Source organism: Numida meleagris, chromosome 5, assembly GCF_002078875.1.
Source record: "Numida meleagris isolate 19003 breed g44 Domestic line chromosome 5, NumMel1.0, whole genome shotgun sequence".
In the NCBI taxonomy this organism is placed as follows: domain Eukaryota; kingdom Metazoa; phylum Chordata; class Aves; order Galliformes; family Numididae; genus Numida; species Numida meleagris.
The window spans coordinates 32,479,865-32,497,055 of NC_034413.1; the positions used below are offsets into that span (position 1 = coordinate 32,479,865).

The 17,191-nt window shown below is 53.5% G+C and overlaps 1 protein-coding gene across 4 annotated transcripts; it reads right to left on the minus strand.

Moving 5' to 3' along the window:
* On the minus strand, positions 3,283-17,184 carry PALD1 (phosphatase domain containing, paladin 1). Of its 4 annotated transcripts, none has more exons than XM_021399679.1 (19): positions 17,099-17,184; positions 14,535-14,726; positions 14,241-14,343; positions 13,986-14,165; positions 13,576-13,740; positions 13,099-13,335; positions 12,075-12,226; positions 11,893-11,989; positions 11,715-11,819; positions 9,481-9,576; positions 9,184-9,318; positions 8,833-8,949; positions 8,574-8,753; positions 7,654-7,851; positions 7,407-7,547; positions 7,079-7,150; positions 6,773-6,913; positions 4,794-4,949; positions 3,846-3,998 (listed from the first exon to the last, which is right to left on the minus strand). In XM_021399679.1, exons 2-19 carry the CDS (start codon positions 14,717-14,719, stop codon positions 3,846-3,848), a joined length of 2,613 nt encoding a protein of 870 aa, XP_021255354.1. In that variant the 5' UTR covers positions 14,720-14,726; positions 17,099-17,184. The 4 variants fall into 4 exon arrangements, with proteins under 4 accessions (XP_021255356.1, XP_021255354.1, XP_021255355.1 ...); XM_021399680.1 differs by lacking the exon at positions 17,099-17,184 and adding an exon at positions 16,739-17,075; XM_021399678.1 differs by lacking the exon at positions 17,099-17,184 and adding an exon at positions 16,262-17,075.

Below are 17,191 nucleotides of genomic sequence, written 5' to 3' on the forward strand. Positions count from 1 at the left end.
AAAAAAAGGAATGAAAAAAGGAAAAAAAAGGAATGAAAAAAGGGAAAAAAGGAATGAAAAAAGGGAAAAAAAGGAATGAAAAAATGAGGGGAAGAAAAGGGAGAAAAAGGACTAGAGGGGGGAAAGGAGAAAAAGAAAACTGTGAGAAAAAAGGAGAAAAAAGAGGAGAAAAAATGAGAAAGGGGAAAAAAAGGAGAAAAAAATGAGGAAAAAAGGAGGGAAACAAGAAAAAATGAGGAAAAGAGGGAAACGAGAAAAAAATGAGGAAAAAGGAAGGAAAGAAAAAAGGAGGAAAAAAAGAAAAAAATGAGGGAAAAGAAAGTAAAAGGAGAAAAGAGGAGGAAATGAGGAGACAAAAACAGAAGAAAAAAGAAAAAATGAGGAAAAAAAGGAGAGGAAAACAGTAGGGGAAAAAGGAGAGAAGAAAAGGAGACAAACAGGAGAGAAAAATGCAAAAAAAAAAAAAGTAAGAAAAAATAGTAAAGAAAACCAAATAAAGAGCATTCAAAATGCACAGAATTACAGACAAGAAAAGAATGGAGGAAAAAAAAGCAAAAAAAAGTTAAAAAGAGCAAGAAAACAGCAAAAGAAAAAACAAGGGAAACAAAAAATAATAAAGGCAAAACAAAAAAAAAGCAAAATAAAAAGATTTTAAAAAGAAAAAGGAAAAAAGACAAAAAAATAAAGTTGTTGGTGTGCATTTCATGAACTGCATGACCTCATCCCTCAGGCATGCCAGCCCCGATTAGATTAAAACCCAAAATATTTACTGCCGCCACATCGGGGGCAGAAGGCACGCACCGGGGAGCGCAGCCCCGGCCCCCGCAGGGCCACGTGTGTGGGGCCTACAGGGGAAAGGCCCATGGAGACATGGGGAGCCACTGAGGAGGCTGCCATGCCTGGACAAGAGCATGGCACCGCAGGGCTCAGCAAACTGGAGGAGGTGGGCCTGGCCTCCACACCATCATGCTAAGGAGGCCGCCATGGGGTGGGAACAACATGGAAAAAGGGATCCATCCCTTCTTCAAGATGGAGACGCCGTCCTTTGGGTCAGGCTGCTCAGAGCCCCGACCAACCCAACTGTCAGCCCTTCCCGTGCCATGGGAGTGGGCCGAGGGAGATCTGTTCCTCCAGTGCTGGGCGGCTGCCAGAGCCTGCTGGGAAAGGAGAGAGGAAAAAGTTGTTCTCCTTCTAGGAATGGCCGCTCTGGCCCACAGAGCTGAGAAACCCCCTGCTATCTCAAGGGTCTGCAGGGACCCCAGCGGCAGTGTGGGACAGTGGGGACGGGGAGTGATGTGGTGAGCAATGGGCTCCCGCAGGGATGGGTTTGACTGCATGCCGCTCAGCAGGTGAATATCCCAAACAAATAGCAGAGAACTGAAGAGATCAATGCAACAACAAGACCAGCTCTGCGCAGCCTCCCCACGGACGCACCTTCTCCTTTGCACGCATTATTCATTTTTAATCACCTCACACTTACTGCTGCGTGAAGCCCAAAGTGGTGCTTGTCCCCACACTGTTCATCGCTCCAGCACAGCCACACATCCCACCGAGCCAGCGTGCTCCTCCATCTCAACACAGGGAAGATTAATTTTTCATGTGCACAGGGAGCAGAAAGCAGCCCTTCTCCCTGTGATGTGCAAAGAAACATCGCTTGGAGCCTGTGCTCCGCACTGTGCCCCTAGCTTTTGCCATCACTGCTGTTAATGGATGCAGGCTGGGGCTGCTGGGGGATGGCTTTATTTTTAGTCTTCCGAGCCCTGGCTCTGCAGAAGCATCTTAATTGCTATTCTTTAGCTGGAAAATGAGACACAGATGCGTTGTCTCGCCGAGGTCCAGCAGCCTCCCGCATGGCGCAGAAGGGAAAACACGGGAACCTGCAGAGGGCTGCGGGGTCAGGGCTGTTTGCCAACGTTAGCCCAGCAAAAAAAATCCATGCATACACTCAGGACATAGAGGGGCACTGCCCCATCAATGAATGGGGGGCCCGATGCACAGGCAACCCCCCCACCTGCCCACCGGGCCGTGTCCCTCAGTGCTGCATCTACCCTCAAAGAGAAACTCCTTATGTATATATCACCTCATTATACCCTCATTTGTGGCCTTTGGAATGGGAACAAACAATAATAATAAGAAGAAATACCTAAGCACTGGCACGTTTCAGCACACATGAGCACACCAGCCCCCAGCACACCACTGTCTCCAGCAGGCAGGGGATGTGGCCGCAGTCCCTCCCCAAGCAGCGGGGTCCCACATCCCACTCCTCCCACAAAGCCCATGTTCACTGACGCAAATAGCTTTTTTCCATAGGTGGAACCATGGGTGTTTTCCTAAAGGCGTTGAGTTTCCATGACCCACCCGGGCATCCCTCTGGGGATGCTGTGGGGCACACCTTGAAGCAGAATTTCCTTCCCACTTGCAAGCATTGCCCTCCTTGCCCCAGCAACAGTGAGGGAGCAAGCGTGCTGGGGGGCTGCTGGGTGCAGGCATTCCCAATCCCCACAGAGCTGGGATGCCTGCGGCCGAGGGCTCTGAATGCCTGCACATTGTAGCTGTGACGTTCCCACCCCAAAATAAGTAGGGCACGGTCGCTTTTCACACCCAAAAGCATTCATAACCCGTCGGCCCTTTTCTTCCAGACAATTGCTTTTGGCCTGTGTTGGAAATCACTTGTCATGAAGGTGGGAAAGCGGAAAGAAGCCTTTGAGACCCCAGTGCAGGTGATGCAAATCTCCAGCCTTCATTACCCAGATTAAAGGGCTGGGGGGCTACAGCAATTAAAGACTTGCTCATTAAGCCCCTGCTCAGCGTTCCCCCCCTCCCCCGTTGTTAGGCAGGGTGTGGGTGGGGCACAGCCCTCCCCTGCCTCTCATTATGAGCCCATCCCCATCGCTACAAAATCAGCAGAAAATACCCAGCAAAACAACGACAACAAAGCAAAACCTAAAGGCCCGCGTAAGCTGAAAATAAAACGCTGTCGAGGGAAACTTGGGAAAGCTGGACTCTCGCAGCCACGACAGGAACCAAGCCAAGGCATTTAAAAAAAAAAAAAGAAAGAAAAAAAGTACCTTGTGCTATTTTTAAATTATTTTCTTTTCCAGCCTCCCCTTTCTGCTCTCTGCTGTCTGCGCCTCCTGCTGCTGGCAGCAGATGAAAGCGAGCACCAGTGCGGGCGGCTCCAGCCATCCCCAGCACCGGAGTGCCAGCGGGAGGGAGCCCTGCGTCCCTTCTTGATCATTTCGCACCCAATTAAAAAAGAATTCATTCATTACGCCTATTATGTTTTCAGGTGCAATCCAGATGTATTTTCTGAAATGCTAATGCTCAGAGGCAGAATTCCCACTGTCTTCCCAGGAGCTGCCACTGGATATGGATGCCCCAAGGCTTCAGCCCCCATTGGACATGGATGCCCCAATGCATCACTTCCCCCAGTGCCATCCACAGCTAAAAAATTAGGAAGCACAAGCAAATACCACCAGCTATTGAAAATCCCCCGTGTGCAAGGAGGGGGAATGCTACAAGTCCCATAGCAGGCTACAAAGCTTTGGGTCTAGCTGTACACATACATGGTTGTATGTGTATTTTACACATGTTTGTATAGATAAGTGTGTGTATATACTTACAAATGGGACTACATGTCAATATGCATACACGTATATACTCACTCATGCCATTCTTCCTCGCAAGCATCCGTCCAACAGCTTTCTCTTTAATTTACAACATTTTTATTGTGTCCTAAAGAACCCCCAACCCCAGTTCTCATGCTCAAAGGCTCTCCCCTCCCTCCCTCTCTCCCTGTTGTTGGTTTTTCTCCCTTTTCATCTGGGGGTACGCAGTCTCTGTCCCTACACGAAGTCCCCACGGCTGGGCCAGTCGGCCCTGCTCTGCACTCGCCAGCGTCCACGCAGCCTCCGCAGCGGCTCCTCATCCTCCGGCCGCTCCAGCTCAGGGAAGCCCAGCCTGTCCAGCACCTCATACACACCAGCCACAGCCACCACCTGGAAGCACAGCAGAGGATGAGCTGGTTTTGCTGCAGAGGAATGGCCACACGGCCTCTCCTTGCATGACCCAAGCCCACCGCGCCTGCATGGCACCGACCCCTCCCCGAGCCTTCTTCCGCCTGCTGCTGCTGGGTTTTATAAGCAGCTTTATGGTTTGTTAGCTTTGGCGCCCTTCCGGAAATAAAGTTACAATGTGGCCTTGTTGGGTTTTTAATTTTTTTTTTTTTTTTTTAAATAAATACTGAAAGCGCAGTGTTTGTGCTGGAGCCAAAGGGACCTTTGATGCGCAGTGGGGCGCACCCCCTCCCTGCAAACAGGGGCACAGGAGGCACATTTCAGCCCAGGGGGAGGAAAGAGCACAGCATATTCCCCAATGGGGCACCTGGCGAGGACTTCTCAGATGAAAAGTCTTCCTGGAGGAGTCAACGAACTGGGCATCCTAGCCCAGCTAGGAGGAGAATCCAGAAGCCAGGAATGTTTCCTGGTCCTGAATTGGTGGCACAGGGCAAGGGATGAGGTTCTCTCCCCTTGCAGAGGTGCAGTATTTCCCTAACACTCTACGTGTCTTCATGCACATGGGTTAATTAATAGCTTATTTAGGACGTTGTGTTGAAATAGGAGCTTTCCCAGTGCTGGGAGTGCAGCCACAAGTGTTGGGTCCAAACAGCAAGAGGTAGCAGCGGGCTGTGTCCAACGCACACTGCACACCTACCAGTGAGTGACGGATGAGAACACAGGCTCCCTCCCCAAGCACTGCATCACAGCAGATTTTGGCCCAAACCAAAGCCCTACCTCACGCATCCAGAGGCTGAAGGACCGCTGCCAGGAGTCCTCCTTCTCCAGGTGCAGGTAGGCGTTGAAGAGGATCAGGTAGATATAGCGCTCCAGGTACTGCAGGCTCCGCAGCCGCAGCAGCTGTCGCTCCTGCTCATCCTTGCCTGACCGCCCCTGCAAGCACATGGAAGGATGAGAAGAAGCTTGGCAGCCCAAGCCCTCATTGCGCTGTGGTTTCCAGCATATAAAAAGCTTCCCTTTGTGCTCTGCAGTCCTCAAAAATAGAGGAGGTGTTACTAAATGTGTGCCTGTGCCCAGCATCCTGCCTCTCTCCACATGCAAGCCATGCCCTCGCTACTGGTTTTGGAAACAAATGTTTCCGTCCTTGAAAGCCGTGCTTTGTTATGTTTATTCCCCCAATTTATTCAGAGCCCTACTCCTGGCAGCACCATGTGACTGGTTCTGCGCTGGGAAAGATGTTAGCCCCAGGTGTACACATGGGTATTTGCACAGAGCAGATCCATACACAGCTTTCATGAGAGTTTCTAACCGAATGTGAAGCCCAAAAGGTGGGAGATGCTTGGGAAACAACTGCATTAAAGACCACATCCCAGCAACTGAGCAACATGGCCCCACAGAAATGCCTGCTAAGCCAAAGAACCTAATGGAGATCATCATCTTCAGATGGATCATCCCAAAACGCAAGCCTTGTTGGATATCTCTGCTGTAGCTGAGACTGAAGGAAGCAGCCAGCTTTTGCTGCCAGCTCCTGCAGAAGCTCCCATTGAGGAAACCTCCCCAGACAACACATCCTCCAGCAGCGGAAGGAAGGCATCAATCTATTTTTTTCCTCCCAGTTTAGGATGGGAAGGGGTAGGAAGGAATCCAAGCCAAGCACCAGAGCGCGTTTTTCTTCCATCCTGCTTGCCTGGACCCCGCCGAGTGTCCCTTGCAAGGCTCTAAACACTGCTCCCACCAACCCAAGAGCTAAACAAAGAGCAGGATGCAACCAAAACCTGCTCACAATGCGGCTGTGTGCACCTGGAAGCACACACCTTTCTTCCAGATTGCATCTGCCAGCCAGAGCAGAAATGTCCCCATGGAGCCTGCCCATCCTGGGCTCAGATTTTGGGAAAAAACTACATTAAAGCATTTGCACACACAGCCTCCAAGGCAATGATAAAAGGCTCTTCCTAGGGCAAGGGGAACAGGGCAGCGGATGACTCCCTGCTTATCTTCCTTCCCCACCGGGCCATCAGGGCGGGCTGGATGCAGCTGGCTGGGAAACAGGATATGGCCCAGGAACACCCATGCACTGCTCCTCACTGCCAAGTGCCAGCAAGGGGCGCGAGGAGGTCGCGGGAACGGGCAGGCGGCCGCCTTCCAAATAATAATAACGCTAATGTATGGGAGCAGCTCCCTCTGCCATCGCAGCTCTGCAAAGGCAAGGCTGCCAAGAAGCACATGGCTCAGCGGGCTGCGACGCCCGGGTGTTCCTCTTCCTCAGGTCGGAGGAGCCAGAAGGGATGGAAAGAGAACGGGACGGAGCGGCCCTGCCCTCTGCTGGCTGCGGCAGTGGGATGCAGGGTCTGAGTGAGGGATGGGATGGCATGCAGCACAGCAAGGGATGCACGGGACGCTGGACCAGTTTGGATGCTGAACCACCACGACTCTCAAGCCTCCATTGCTTTGGGTAAGGGACCACCATGAGTAATAAATCCATCATCCACTTAACCTTTTGCTTTCTGCTCCTCATCCCATAACCAGTCGCAGTGAACAGAGCACATGGAAGCTGTCAGGCTTTGCTCTATTTTCCCATTTTGATGGGAAAAAAAAAAAATCAGTAAAGGAACCCCAAAGCCACCACCCAAGGAGCCCTGCTTTCTCTCTGGTGACATGCCACATAGCTTTGGTGCTAGGTCCCACCCTTACCCACAATGTGGCTGCCCTCTGTGTTCTGGTGGATCAGCCCTATGGCAGAAAAGGGCATTGCTCACCTGCCGGTAGGTGCAGATGATGATTTCTCGGAGGTGGTAGTGCATGGGCGTCATGGTCTCACTGACCGTGTCCAGGGCCATGTCTACCTCCTTCTTCATCCGGTGACCATCGGGCAGGAGCTGGACTACCTTCATCACTACCTGGAGCACAGACAGAGCAGCAGGGGCTTCACCTGGTGCGCTCAACCCAAATGCTCCATGCCCACACTCAACCCTCAGCCTGGGAAACCACCATCCTCCCCTGAGCACATCTCACAGGGCTCTGGAGACCCTACAGCATGGGGCTATATTGGCTGCAGGACTCACCTCAAACTCCCCTTTAGTGTACTTGGCATCAGGCACGCTCACGATCTCATCCTCACTCATCTCAGGGATGCCCTAAAGGAAGCAAGGAGGGATGGAGTGTTACACACAGCACACCTGAAATTTTACCCCCATCTACTCAGCAAGAGAAGAGCCACATCCCTCCTGCCCTTAACCCTTCATTCCTGCAGAGCCTCCCGCTGCTCCACGCAGAACAGGACAACCAGAGACACATCCCCACTCCTCTTAGAGTTTCTTTGTGGCTACATAGAGACAACAAAAAAAGGAACTGCCCCTACAGCCCCCACCAGCTGGAAGCACTGGTACCCACGTTGAAGTGCCAGAGCGTGAGGACAGCGATGACCATGGCCATGGTGGTCCTGCCCCGGCCACTGGCACAGTTGAACACAAAGGCTGTCCGTGAGTCCTCAGTCAGGGCGCTCTTCATCACCTCCAGCAACCGGTCAAAATCCTGTGAGAGCAAAACCAAGGGTTTTAAGGAGGGTGCTCCCACCCACTCCCTGCCCCCAGCCAAAAAGATGGAAGGCAACTTGAGGATGTGGTGGCAGTGCTGCTACCTGCTCCTTGGGAGCACAGAAGTCAGGGATGGGGATGCGCCGGTAGATCAGGCCCTGGCAGGTGCTCTTATGCTGGTTGAAGATCTCCTGCGTGGTTAGGCAGCTCTTGAACATCTTCATCTGCTTCTCTGCCTCCAGGTAGACCTCCAGCCACTTCTGCGACTTCAGCAGGTCACCCTTCAGCGTGGACTCTAGTTTCTGCAAAGGACAGAGAGAACCTCACCACTAGAACACCAGACCGACTCTTCTTCCACCTGTTCTCCTTTCTTTTTTCAGTATTTTATTTTTCAAGATACAGCGTGACACAGACCCACACTCCAGGTCCTGGCCACCACTTCTGCCCAGGGACCTTGGGCACTGCCATCCCCTAAGACCCCACAGAGCTCCTCCATGCAGCCAGGATGCTGCTGGCAGCAGAATCCTCTTCACCATCTAAAAAAAGCCCAAACAAGTAGCTATGGTGGGTGAGGGGCTAAGACTCATTTCCCAGGGACATTTCTCATGAGGGCTCTGCAGAGCATGAGATGCCTTTCCCTCATAAGGGACATGACCTATGCCTCTGTCCTACATCCAGTTATCTGCAGAAAGCTCACAGGAATGTAATGCAAGGTCAAATTTTGCTGAAATGGGCCACAGGGTAAAGTTTTGGAGCAAAGAGAGGACAGACATGACAGAGGCAAGGAGGAGGGCTGAAGCACCAGCCATGAACAACACTGGGGAGCAGATTTCATGCAAAGCCGGGGTGAAGTCCTTGTGCATCCTCCCCTTGGCCCCAGCTGGGATGAAGCCCCTGTGTTTCTGGTGATCCCCAGCAAAGACATTTGTGCAAAGAGGAGGTGCTGTCGACAGGCATCGCGCCCAGAGCATGTTGCCCCAAGGCAGGACCAGGCACTGAGGTGCACCCCGAAGCCCAGACTCACCTCTAGCTGCTCAGGTGTGGATACTGGCACAGGGATGAGTTGGTCAAGGCTCCCCGGCTCCCTGAGTGTGTAGATTTGCTCATTCCCCTCCAGCACCACCTCTTCCCGCAGGTTGACCCACAAGATGCGCGAGTGCTTTCTCTTCACATCTGTCAGGTACCGCAGGACACTGCCAAGGGCCTGGGGAAAGGGGTGGCCAAGGTGAGGGGATGGCACCCAAAGGGGTGGCCCTGCCTGTCACAAGGCACCTGCCTCTCACCTTGGAGCTGGGCTGCGCTGTCCCATAGATGGGCATCTTAGGCACCCGTCTGAAATTGGCCACGCTCATTTCCTTGACGGTGCTCAGCACATCTGGGCAGAAGCGCTCATCCACCACCTGTGGCAGATGAGACAGGGCTGGGCATACCAGTGTGTATGGGGGATCACTGGGAATACACCCATCCTTGCTGAGGACATGGACCTTGAGGCCCCCAGACTCAGCACTTGCCTTACTACAGAGAACCCCTTGCTTCTCCCACCCCACCAAACATCCTCAAGGTTGAGCATCCCAAGACAGTGCCACCCCCAGCAGACAACCAACCCTGTCCCTACACCCAGGAGGGACACTCACCAGCACTCGCATCCCCTTGGTGATGATGTCTCCGGTGATGGTGAGTTCAGAAGAGTTCATGCTCGCCTGCAGCCGGTAGAGCTCAGGATGCCTGCACATCCACCTGCTGAAGCTGAGGGCAAAGCCCAGGGGGTACTGCCGGCAGGGGACCGGGGAGGGGGCACGCCATCAGGCTGGGCTCACCCCCCTGCCACATGCTTCCAAAAAAAATATCAATGGTGATGCCATCCTCCTCCCATCGCAGCTTGGGACATCACCCTGCCCACCCACTGCCCAGCCAGGAGACGTGGCCTTTACCTGCTCGTGAAGGTAGTAGTTGAAGGCAATCAGGTAGAAATAGCGTTCAAGGCTCTGCAGAGTCCTCTGGAGGAAGTATTCTTTGGTACTGTTCCCCTGAAAGCAAACACAGATGGCACTCATCACATCCAACGTGGAGCACAGGGCAGGAGCAGCTCCTGCTGGAGCCCAGGGACGCGGGACAGGAGAGCACCACGTGCCTGCTTAGGAGGAGACAAGCAAGCAGCAAGCTGGTCTGAGGCAGTTTTTAAATACTATTTTAGGAGAAAGGAGGTAGAAATACCATTTAAGACCCTGAGAAGGCTTTTAGCATTTTCACACTAACTTCACCAAGCTGCTTGGAACAGAACTGCTTCCAAACGAGAATGGCAGTGAAAAAACTACAGAACCCTATCTAGAATAGTTTTTGATGCTTTTTCTTTTTAATTTATATTTTTAAATGGAACGTTTCAATTTTTTTTTCCATATTAAGTGATGCTTAGAGGCATAAATTTGCATTTCAGATCAAACAAAGCCTTCCCTTTCACCCAAGGACGCGCCGGGAGCAGGTCCAACACGACACAGGCTGCCTGCCTGTCTGGGAGATACAATGTCCAGATGCTACTGGGAGAGGGAGACCCAAACAGAGGGGTTTGATCAACACAAGGTACCAACACTGCCCTGGACACCTCTACGACCTCCAGTTGAGATGCTCCAGCCATTGAGCTTCCTGGGAGCCATGTGCTTTTCCCTGGGGATACAAGCTCAAAACCTCAGGACCAGCAGAAGAGCATCCAACCCTACGTGAGGTTCTCCCAAAGCCTTTTTGGAGATTGCAGTCCATGAGATAGACCCTAGTGGGACACATACATCCTGCCCCCATTCTCTACAAGCAAAAACCCCATCCCAGTCACGATGGAAACCCCATTAAGACAGAACATGCATTGCAGAAGATCCTTTCCTGCATCACAGGCAGACTTGGCAAGCAGGCTTTGTGCGCTGCCAACATGATGGCATTGAGTCACGAATATTTACTTGTGATCCACAAGACAAATCCGGCCTGCTGTCATTTATCAAGAGGCAGAGCAGCACATTGGCTCTCAAAACTCACAACAGCACCCAGGAGCACAGAGTCACACCAGGGTCAGGCCAGGAAGGGCTGGGCACTGCAGGGACGGGGCTGAGCATCCCATCCAAGACCCTGCATTGCACCTCTGTGCCATCACTCCAATACCTCAAACTCCTTTTCCCCCTCCCTCCCCACTCAACTTCTGTGTGCCCACAGAGTCCTTTCCTCTCCTCCTCTCCCCCCACCCATGTCCCCCAGCACATTTTCCTGGCCCCTTGCCATTGTTTAAACGTGCTCTTGCTACGTGCAGACTTCAAATAAACACTCCTCTCAGCTAATTTACAGCAATCCCCAGCCATTTGTTTTCCAGTGTCGAGGAGGACACAGAGCAGCCCTCCCCAGGGTGAACGGAGGGTCAGCCAGGTCACCCCTTGCCCCCAAAACACCCAACTGGGGCACCCAGGGGTGCCCCTATGGCTCTGTCCACACTTGGCCCCATAGCCAAGAGAGTCCACCTGCTGTACACAAGAGCATGTGCCGTCATGTGAAGCAGCACTAAACAGATGCAAATCTGCCCTAAGAAATGAACAGGGAAGGATGGAATTTGGGGTTACCCACTCTAATGGTGTGTTCATCACACCCCAATGGAAAAATTCAACCCCAGAAAGGTTGGAAGGGAAGTTAAAAGTGGAGTGCATCTGGGATCTGATTCTTCTCAGTCAGCCAAGAGAAGCCCAGCTGGAAAAGCCAGAGGAGATGCTGGACATCAACCCACTCATTTTGCAATTCTAGGGATGGCAAAAATAAAGACACAGGGTATTATCTGCCTCAAGGGCATCTGCCAGAATCAGAGACAATGCTCAAAAAAAGAAAAAAAAAAAAGCCAGGTTCCCCTGAAACCCCAGCCTGCTCAATTTCATGGCTCTTAAACAGGAAAAAAAGCAAAGCATCGCAACCTTCCAGGTTCGCACACCACTGGGAAACTTCCAGAGCACAGGAAGTTTTGGATTTCCATAATTTACATTCTTCCGATCCGCTCACAAAAACATTTCTATAAATTACCATGCACAGAGCAGGGTTATAAAGGCAGCTGAGCAATTCTCTAATTAATGGCTTGCTAAAGGGGGCCCTGGATGATGCTCGTGGCTCAGTTTTGGAGTGGGAGGAGTCATCCTGGAGGCGGTACCTGGATCTGGTAGTCTTCTCCAATCCCTTCCAGCTTCTTCTTGGACTCATAGATGGCTTCCTTCATGTCATGCATCTCCGAGCAGGAGGCAATCACGTTGTCCACCTTGAGCAGGAGAGCCAGTGAGTAGAGGGAGCCAACCTTGAGTTCAGCACAGGTTTGGCAGACCCCCACTTACCTCCTCCACCATCTGCTGCCCTTTGGGTACCATCTCGATGAAGCTCTGGATGACCCGAAACCTGGCCCTTGGTGGCGTTTTGGCTGGATGTGGGGGGCTGCCCAACAGAGAAGGGAGAAAGAGGCCATCAAACCAATGAGCACTGTGGCCACTCTGGCCGCCCTGGGGACTGTCTCGCTTACTCAGGCTTCGGTGCTGCTCCTCCTCGGTGGTGGTGGAGGACAAGGGTGCCTAAGGCCATGGCCAAGTTGGTCCTGCCCACGCCGGTCTGGCAGCTGAAGAGCAGTGCTGGCGGGGGGTGGCCAGGATCCCGCAGCAGCAGGCCAGGGCTCTCCTAGGAGGAAGAGACACAGACAGGGATAGATGGTGCCCATAGCAGCAAGGAGAGCGCAGGCTGGCATGGACATCTCCCCTTTGCTCATAGTGACCAGGCTGATGGACCCCATGATGGACTGCCCCATCAGCGATGATCCCCTCTGCCATGAATCAGTGATGGGACCATCATTAGTCCCACCACCCATTCCCAGTCCTCCTACACCAGGCCTGCCACCAAAAGCATTTGCACCAAACCCAGACCATTTTACCTAAAGAGGAGCCATGTGTGCAGGAACGCTAGGAGGCATGACAGTCAGTCACCTCCAGAAAGGGGGATGGACAAGCACAGACAGGACACAATCGCAGGCACAGGCTCCCTAGAACAGGTCCCATGAAGCCAAAAGGGGAAGAAGGTAGACTCAGGGATCCCTCCAGCCCATGCTGCCTACCAGCTGGTGCTTCCCCAGACAGGCTACTTTGCACAGAAAGAAATTCTGTTTTATTTTAGAAGGGGAAGGAATATGGTGACACCAAGCCTGCACATTGGTTTGATGACTGTTGTATATAAAGGGCTTGCAAAATGAAGAAAAAAAATCCATCCAAAATAAATCAACCTAAGCAAGGAGTTACCAAGGCCTGGCTGGATGGGGCTGTGAGCAACTTGGTCTAGTGGGAGGTGCCCCTGCCTATAGCAGAGGGTTGGAACTAGATGATCTTAGAAGGATCCTTCCAACCCAAACCATTCTGTGATTCTAAGAGCATCTCCAGCACCCTGCCTGGGTGGAGACAATTCCTTTACCTAAGTGCAGGAGTAACACCCCTTCCCACCAGTCCTAGAGAACTGGGGAAGCAAATCCCACCCCAAGATGCCCACAGTTTTGCTCAGCTCACCCTAAGGAAGCAGATGAAAGCATCCAACTGCTCCTCCAGAGGGGCCCCATCCACTGGCAGGGGCAGGCGGTGGTAGCGGTAGGTGGGCAGGAGGAAGATGGGCCGGCGGTACACCTCCTCCGTCACGTGGATGTCCTCCTCACCCTGCACCCGCACACTGTGCGGCTCATCCCGGAAGCGCTCAATGTCATTGTAGACATAGTAGACTCCCTCGCTCAGCTGTGCGAAGTCATGGATCTAGTGGAGATGGAGATTGACATCAACACCCGTGGGTCTCCACCTGCCTCCACCAGGCCCCATGCGGCATCTGGCCACTTCAAACCCCAACACGAGATGTTCAAAGGGGGGGGATGAGCACATCTCCATCTCAGTGCTTCTGAATTTTTGCTTTCTTGGACACCAAGGACGCAGAGCTGCACACCAGAAGATGGAGAACCCTACCAAGGCCCCAGCATCTTCGCAGCCCGTGAGGATCACCTCTTTGCGGATGGTGAGCTCCAGGTCTTCCACCCGCAAACCCCTCCGCAAACTGTGCAGGTTCTCATGGAGGTTCTCCTTGCCCCGCGGCGTATAGGGCACAAAGTCGCTCTCCACTCGCAAGAAGAGCACAGGTTCCTCGCGAACGCAGAAGAAGACACACTCCTGGAAAGACAGCCACAGATGAGGGATATGAGGGATGACACCATGCACGCAGCTGGGGAAAAGGCTTCCCAACAACCTTGTGCCAGCTTCCAACATGGACGGGCCAGCAGCTCTGGAGATGGAGCATTTTGACCGCTCTCCCCACAGATATCCCCTTGACTTCCACAATGATCTACAGATCCTCTCCCACAAACGAGAGAGGAAGTGCTCTACTTTAAGGCCACACTCACTCCCGCTGCACCAACCTTGTGGCCCTCTCTCTGCAGCTTCTGCAGCACAAGCTTGAAGCCGTTGAGGCTGGGCTGACCCATGCCAAACACCGCGTAGCCTCCTTTGGCTTGCCGGAAATTCGGAGCGCCGCAGCTGCCAGTAGTGTTCAAGACATCCAACTTGTTGTACACATCTCTGACCATGAAATATTTGCCCTACAGGATAAGAAAGAAGATGGAACAGGATCCGAGCATGGGAAGCGTGCAGGAGCTAGGAGCAGCGATGCCAACCTGCACCAGGTAGTGCTCCAACGTGGCCTCAGAGATGCGTCCCACTGTGTAGTTGGCCTTCAGCAGGTCATCGTGGATCTGGAACTCCTCCCTGCAGTTGTACCTGGAGGTATAGAAGGAGGTGCAGTTACCCAAAAATAAATAAATACACAAACAGGCATTTCTTTTTGCCAAAAGCATGGAGCAAGAGGGGAGCATGCAATGGGGACAGCGAGGGTCCAAAATGAACCAAGAGGGGACAGTGTCCAATCTGGAGACAGCACGAAGGGCTTGCAGGTGGCTGCTGGGACTCACGTGATGACCACAGGTGCCACTTTGTTGGTGATGATGGACTTGGCCTTGCTGTTGTGCAGCCCAAGGGTCTGGAAGGAGTGGATGCTCAGGGAGCGCTGGTCCTCCATGGTGCCAATGCCGTGCACACTCTCGAAGGCAGAGGCTGATACTGTCTGCTGAGCCGTGCTGGCGGTCGTGCCCATCATCCACAGGCTGTACAGGGATGGAAAAAACAGGGCGGGGGTGGGGGGGGCAAGGGGTGAAGGGAGAGGAATTTTTTCAGCTGCCCCAGCACGGTCAGGGGAGGCCCATTTCCGAAGAAACGCGAACCCAGCCCTTCCCGTGCTCTCCGGTTTCCTTCCCGCTCTCCTTACGGGCTTTCTCCCCCCTTGTCCTCAAGGCAGGGTACGGCCCCGGCATGGCTGAATCCCCAGCATGGCCCCTCTGCCATCAGGGCTGGGAGGGGGGGGGGAAAAAAAAAAAAAAAAAAAAGAGAAACCCTGGAGCCAGCCCCCAAAATGTGATGAGTCAGCAGATGGCACTGCAGTGACCCACGGCTTCCCATCCCAGCAGCACAGCCATTAGCCTCCCGTGCCCAAGAGTGCTCTGCAAGCATGGAAAATGCTTGAAGAGCAACAAAATAAAGCTAAATGCTCCAGCTCTCTGTGATTTCCTCCCAGGCTCATTCCCAGCACGCTGCGTTTGTTGTTGCACGCTGGGATTGCAGCTGGCTTTCCTGTGCACACACGGAGGTGCGTACATGTGCATGCAAACATGTGCATGCTCATGCATGCGCATCCTCATGCATGCACATGCATCTGTCTGCAAACATGTGCATGCGTGCACATGGAGGAGGACTCCAAACGGAGCAGAGGACAGACAGAAGCATCCCGCCACGCTCGGCCACCCCGGGACAATGCTGTGCCTGTCCTTCCTGCTAAGCCCAGGAAAAAAGGCGCTTTTCTTGCTTCTGCAGCAAATGTACAGTGCTGGAGCTCGGCTGCATGGACGCAGCATGTGCTGGGAGCTGTGCGCTGATGGGTAACCGGCACCCCGACCCACAGATGCTCCTGCAGTCTGTTCTGCTGCCTTGCAAACAGCCTTTGTCACTGAGACCGGATTTTTGGCCGCCTTGTGAAAAGCCACTTCTTTCCTCTAAAGCAAAATAAATAAATCCCGTTGCTTGCTTGCTACTTGCAAAGCATACGGCTCTTTTCTGCCAAACTGGTAGAAAAGAGCAGCGTTCCTGTGGGTTCCAGTGGGTACTCCTGACTTCGCCCCACTGTTTCCCACCGTGTCAGCCCCCATGTATGGGTCTGACCCCCACGGTGAGAGGAGCTGGCGGAGGCCCAAGGCCGGCATTAACAATGGCCTAAATATAGCAGGGGGGCCCAGCTGCAGGATGCATCTGCCACAGTGGGAGGAAGCGTGCACTTGCCCTGGCCGCCTCATTGTCAGCGAGAGGAGCAGGGACAAACAAACCACCGCCACACCCCCAGCACTGCATTTCAGTTATAAATTTTAAATTATATATTAATCTTTTAATTTCAGGGGAGGGGGAACACCTCACTGATCCTGGGCATCCCACCCAGGTTTTGCCCTGTCTATAGAGGAGACAGTGCCACGGCCACTTGCCCTCAGCTCTGCTAACACGGGATGGCCTCTCCCTGGGAGAAACCTCCAAATTACACCCTTCCCTGCAAGCTGCTTGTTAGCAGCTTCCTAAATTAGGATAGCCATGCCATTACCGAGGGCACCGCGCTGCTGGGGGAAAGCTTTGCGCCAAGAAGACCGTGGCCCCAGCTGCCCCAAAAGTGGGGACTTAGCCCCGAAATGGGCAACGTGCAGTGTTCCCCAGTGGGTCGCGGGGGTGGGCAGGAAGCACTGCCGGATGGAGCAAGGAGCACGCGGCATCACCGGAGGGAGGAAGTGATGGAGCTTGGTGCTGCCCCTGCTCTCTCACCCTCTTTTTCCCAAAAGCAAAAATACCCTATGGAAAAAAAAAAAAAAATCAATGAAGGGATGGGACAGCACATCCTCTCTGCGGCAGGAGGGAGCCTTCTGGGTTTGGAGCAGTGGGGAGGAAAGCACCGGGAGGCACGTTGAATGGCTTAAAATACGTATAAACGTATACAAATAACTCATGTAAAAGTTGGAAGTGGGGAAGGAATCAAGGCCTGGCTCCTTCCAGGTCGCAAACTGGAGCTGAGCCCGATGACCCTTACGCGTCCCTTCCAACAGGGTCCTCTCGCAGCAGGCTGCGCCGGAAGGAAGCCGCTCGCTTCAGCGCAAAGAAAGCTGAAAGGAAAGGTGAGAAATACCACCGCGGGGCGTCGTAAACGCAGCGCTCAGCCGAACCCACCGAAACCAACCAACCCTACAGCGCTTCGCAGCGGTTCCTCGAAAGCCAGGAGAGGCGCCCCGCGACGCTGCGGGACGCGGCTAGGACTCCCACCCCGTCGCTTTGCCCCGTGCACGGAGAGGACTGCACGATGCTCTCAGCGCGCGGTTCCCCCGGGGGAGCAGCTGAGGGATGCGGACCCGAGCATCCCCGCACCCTCTCTCGCCCCCCCCCAGCGCGGTACCTGGCGGCTCCGTGCGGCTCAGCGCTGCCGGGGGCGGCTCCGGGCCGGCCCCATCGGGGCTGCGGGGCCCGGGCTGGCGGAGCAGCCCCACGG

Excerpts from the sequence above, each read along its gene's own strand:
- PALD1 (XM_021399681.1), bottom strand. The coding sequence starts at position 14,719 with ATGATGGGCACGACCGCCAGCACGGCTCAGCAGACAGTATCAGCCTCT. Across the intron at positions 12,227-13,098 it reads CTTTCATCTGCTTCCTTAGG|GAGAGCCCTGGCCTGCTGCT; the intron begins GTGAGCTGAGCA and ends TCTTCCTCCTAG. Across the intron at positions 6,914-7,078 it reads ACACTAAAGGGGAGTTTGAG|GTAGTGATGAAGGTAGTCCA; the intron begins GTGAGTCCTGCA and ends TCTGTGCTCCAG.